Genomic DNA, 3,238 nt, shown 5'->3' on the forward strand with positions numbered 1-3,238 from the left:
GGGATAAACACATCTAAGTTGATCTCGTAATCAATGCTGTTTAATTAACAAAAGAACAAATCTCTATTGTCAAACAAGCCAAGCAAAGCAAAGTACAAAAAGTCTCGAATGGATAAAGTTAGGGGCAAAATTGTCTTTTCGTGAATACCGAAATCCAGTTAAGCAAAACCATTAGCTACTGAGGCAGACGCGGGAAGAGAAAACTGTGAAACTGTCACTGTCACACTCACTATCATATTGCTGCATAAATTCTCTCATATCAATTATTTTTCTCATGCAAAAAGATTTTCCGGGAAAAACATAAATTTTCTTATTATGGGAAAGTGCTCCTTTCAGGATTCCCTCAAAACTTTGGAAGCTGATATTCAGTATGCTAATACACTGTAAGTCTCTTTCTCTCAATTATTCAAATCTCCGTTTTTGTGTGATCCTTGTAGTACTAAATTCAAATCTTGTTTGAATGATAATTTAGCTTTATACGGTGCTTCGTAATAATGCCGTGGTGATTGAGTCACCTACTTTTTGTCTAGAATTGAATGTTCGGTTCGCTCTTTGGCAATTTTTGTTATTCGAAATTTGAAATTTGAAACTGAAATTTTGTTTCCAGAAAGCTGCAAAAACAAGTAAAAATAGAAATTCTGCAGTTATCTGCTAGCCTACCATGTGTTTGATACATTACCTTTGTTGAAAATTCGGATAACATTCTTCAGTGTGCAATATTTTCCTGAAAACTTTTTTGTGGTCTTCCTGCTACCATTCATGTTCTTTTTTAGCAGAGTTCTAGATTTTTTTTTTTCATGCGCTTTTTGTTCTTTTTTTCTTGTTTGAATTCAGGGCATTAAGTAATCCAAGGGATAAAGATGGAGGATGCTATCAGATGAGACTATCATACAGTCCAGCAGCCCCCATTTTTCTGTTTCTTGTTCAGTGGGCAGATTTTCGCCTTGCTGCTGCTCTTGGTCTCCTCAGAATCCTAATTTACGTGGTATATATTTATCATTTAATTTCTATGCATTTACTGTATAAAATAATTTTATTCTTTCAATCAATAATAGAAATTCATTAAAGTTAGGGTTATAATAGATAGGACAGGGTGTATAACCCTTCAATTCAAACTTTAATGACATTCTAAACCTCTCAATTTGACTCTACTTAACCTTATTCGACTCACAAAAACAAATTTATTTTTCACTCAGATACAATATTTAGTGTTTTCACATTTCATAATATATTGTTAGTAAATTGAATTACTAGTTTAGTGTGCTAAGTACTTATACAAAATAGAGGAATCTGGATTCAAATCTCTACTTGTTCATCATATGTATATTTCCTTTTATGAACATGTACATTATATATTAAGAGTGAAGATTGGGTGAGTAGGGTCGGGTTGCTAATTCGCTATGACTGGGTGGAAGCAGGTTGGAAACCCACATATGCGATCACAATCCCTAATAAAAGCTTCTATCATCCTAAATAATACTTGCTATTATAATTATCTACGATGTGTAAAAATATTTTAATTAAGTCATGTATTTTCTACATTAGTGAAATATAATGCTACACAGCCAGAATAATAGCATAATTCATATACATTTATGCAGAACTGTGGAAGTGGGAAGAATACCATGTCAATATATGAAAGGAAAGCAAGTATTAGGCAATTTTACTGTAAGTAACTTGTGATAAATATTAGTGTGCTCGTTTATGATCTCGAAAATCAGAATATACTACATAGTACATACATATTTGCTGATTTTTTTTTATTTGGATGTTCAAACAGCTGTGATATTCCCTGCTTTATTACAACTCCAGAAAGGGATCACGGATTTGGAGGAAAGAAAACAGAAGGAAATGTATTTGCTTAGGTACCAAAGTAAAAGTGATTTTGAAGAGAAAGGAGGAGAATATGAAATTGACAATGAAAGAGAAGAGGAATGTGGTGTTTGCTTGGAGGTGAAAGGGAAAGTTGTGCTGCCTAATTGCTGCCACACTATGTGTTTGAATTGCTACAGATCTTGGTAAAAAATTCTTTTCTTGGTCTTCTATTGTTCATTTAATCTTCCTCAATATTGTTAGATTTTCTATAATAAATAAAGTCGAGAATTTTAACCGAACTAAGATTATCTCACCCAAATTATTTAAACTTGAGCTTAATAATTATGTTTATATCTGAATTGTTAAAGTCACATTTGCATGTTGGGTTTTAAATTTATCTATTTTTCTATGTTGCGTATATATTCTCCATTCAACTTTAAAAAAAAAAAAGAAATCAGAATAATCATTATCTTTACAAGCTCTTCATAGCATCTTTTATATCAATGAGAAAAATCTTTTTTGTGGCAAAATCTGGTAGGACTAGTCCTTTTTGGGGACCCTGAATTCCTTAAGACCTTATCTATCTTTATTTCAAAGACATTGTAAGTGTCGATTTAGAAAATAATAAATGAAAAGTCAAGATAGTGATCTCTCAATACAATAAAGTCATGAATGTTATCTTATCTAATTGCTTCTTTATGAAAAGCATAATACCATTGAGTCATTGACAAGAATGTATGCTTTATTACTGCTTTCAGGTTTGTGAGGTCTGAGTCTTGCCCCTTCTGTAGGGATAGCCTAAAGAGAATGGACTCTGGTGACCTTTGGATTTACACAGACAAGAGTGACATTGTTGATGTTGGCACAATTTACAGAGAGAATTCCAAGATGCTATTTCTGTATATAGAGAAGTTGCCCCTTGTAATTCCTGACCCAAGACATGTATCCTATGATCCATTCCTAAGGTGAGAGGATTGGCTAAAGAATTTTGGAAAAATGTGAATGTAACCTGAAATTTGTAGTTGTACATGTGTTTTAGTCTTTTAGACCATAATTTTATTTAATTGTATATAATTTTGATGGCTTGTTGCTATGTATTACCATATTCTGTTGTGCCAACTAAAGCTCTCAGTTGCTTAGGATAGGTTTGGTTTAAAATACAACTTTTATAGAAAGAAAAGAAAAAGAATTTTGCTTCAAAATTTTCAATACATTTTAGATATTTGCTAGAATAATAGTAACAAAAACTTGAGAGTTGTGAAAATTTTAGGTATAGAGAACAGAAGTGGGAAGATTTAAGAGAAAGGTTTTGTCTGTTGTATCAATAAGTTGATGTCATCCTAAAATTTTATTTGTAGACTATTGAACCTAAAGTTGTGTTAAAAGTGTTCCAAAAATACCAATTAAGATATTTAATGAAAAT

General features: G+C 31.8%; 1 protein-coding gene across 1 annotated transcript; it reads left to right on the plus strand.

Moving 5' to 3' along the window:
* Nucleotides 1-2,934, plus strand: LOC112720012 (E3 ubiquitin-protein ligase AIRP2). The gene is made up of 5 exons (XM_025770802.3): nt 1-383; nt 835-985; nt 1,602-1,668; nt 1,781-2,018; nt 2,574-2,934. The coding sequence occupies exons 1-5, from the start codon at nt 316-318 to the stop codon at nt 2,782-2,784; spliced, it is 735 nt and encodes a 244-aa protein (XP_025626587.1). The 5' UTR covers nt 1-315; the 3' UTR covers nt 2,785-2,934.
* Nucleotides 2,935-3,238: the final 304 nt, after the last annotated feature.

This window comes from Arachis hypogaea, chromosome 11, assembly GCF_003086295.3.
Source record: "Arachis hypogaea cultivar Tifrunner chromosome 11, arahy.Tifrunner.gnm2.J5K5, whole genome shotgun sequence".
Classification (NCBI taxonomy): domain Eukaryota; kingdom Viridiplantae; phylum Streptophyta; class Magnoliopsida; order Fabales; family Fabaceae; genus Arachis; species Arachis hypogaea.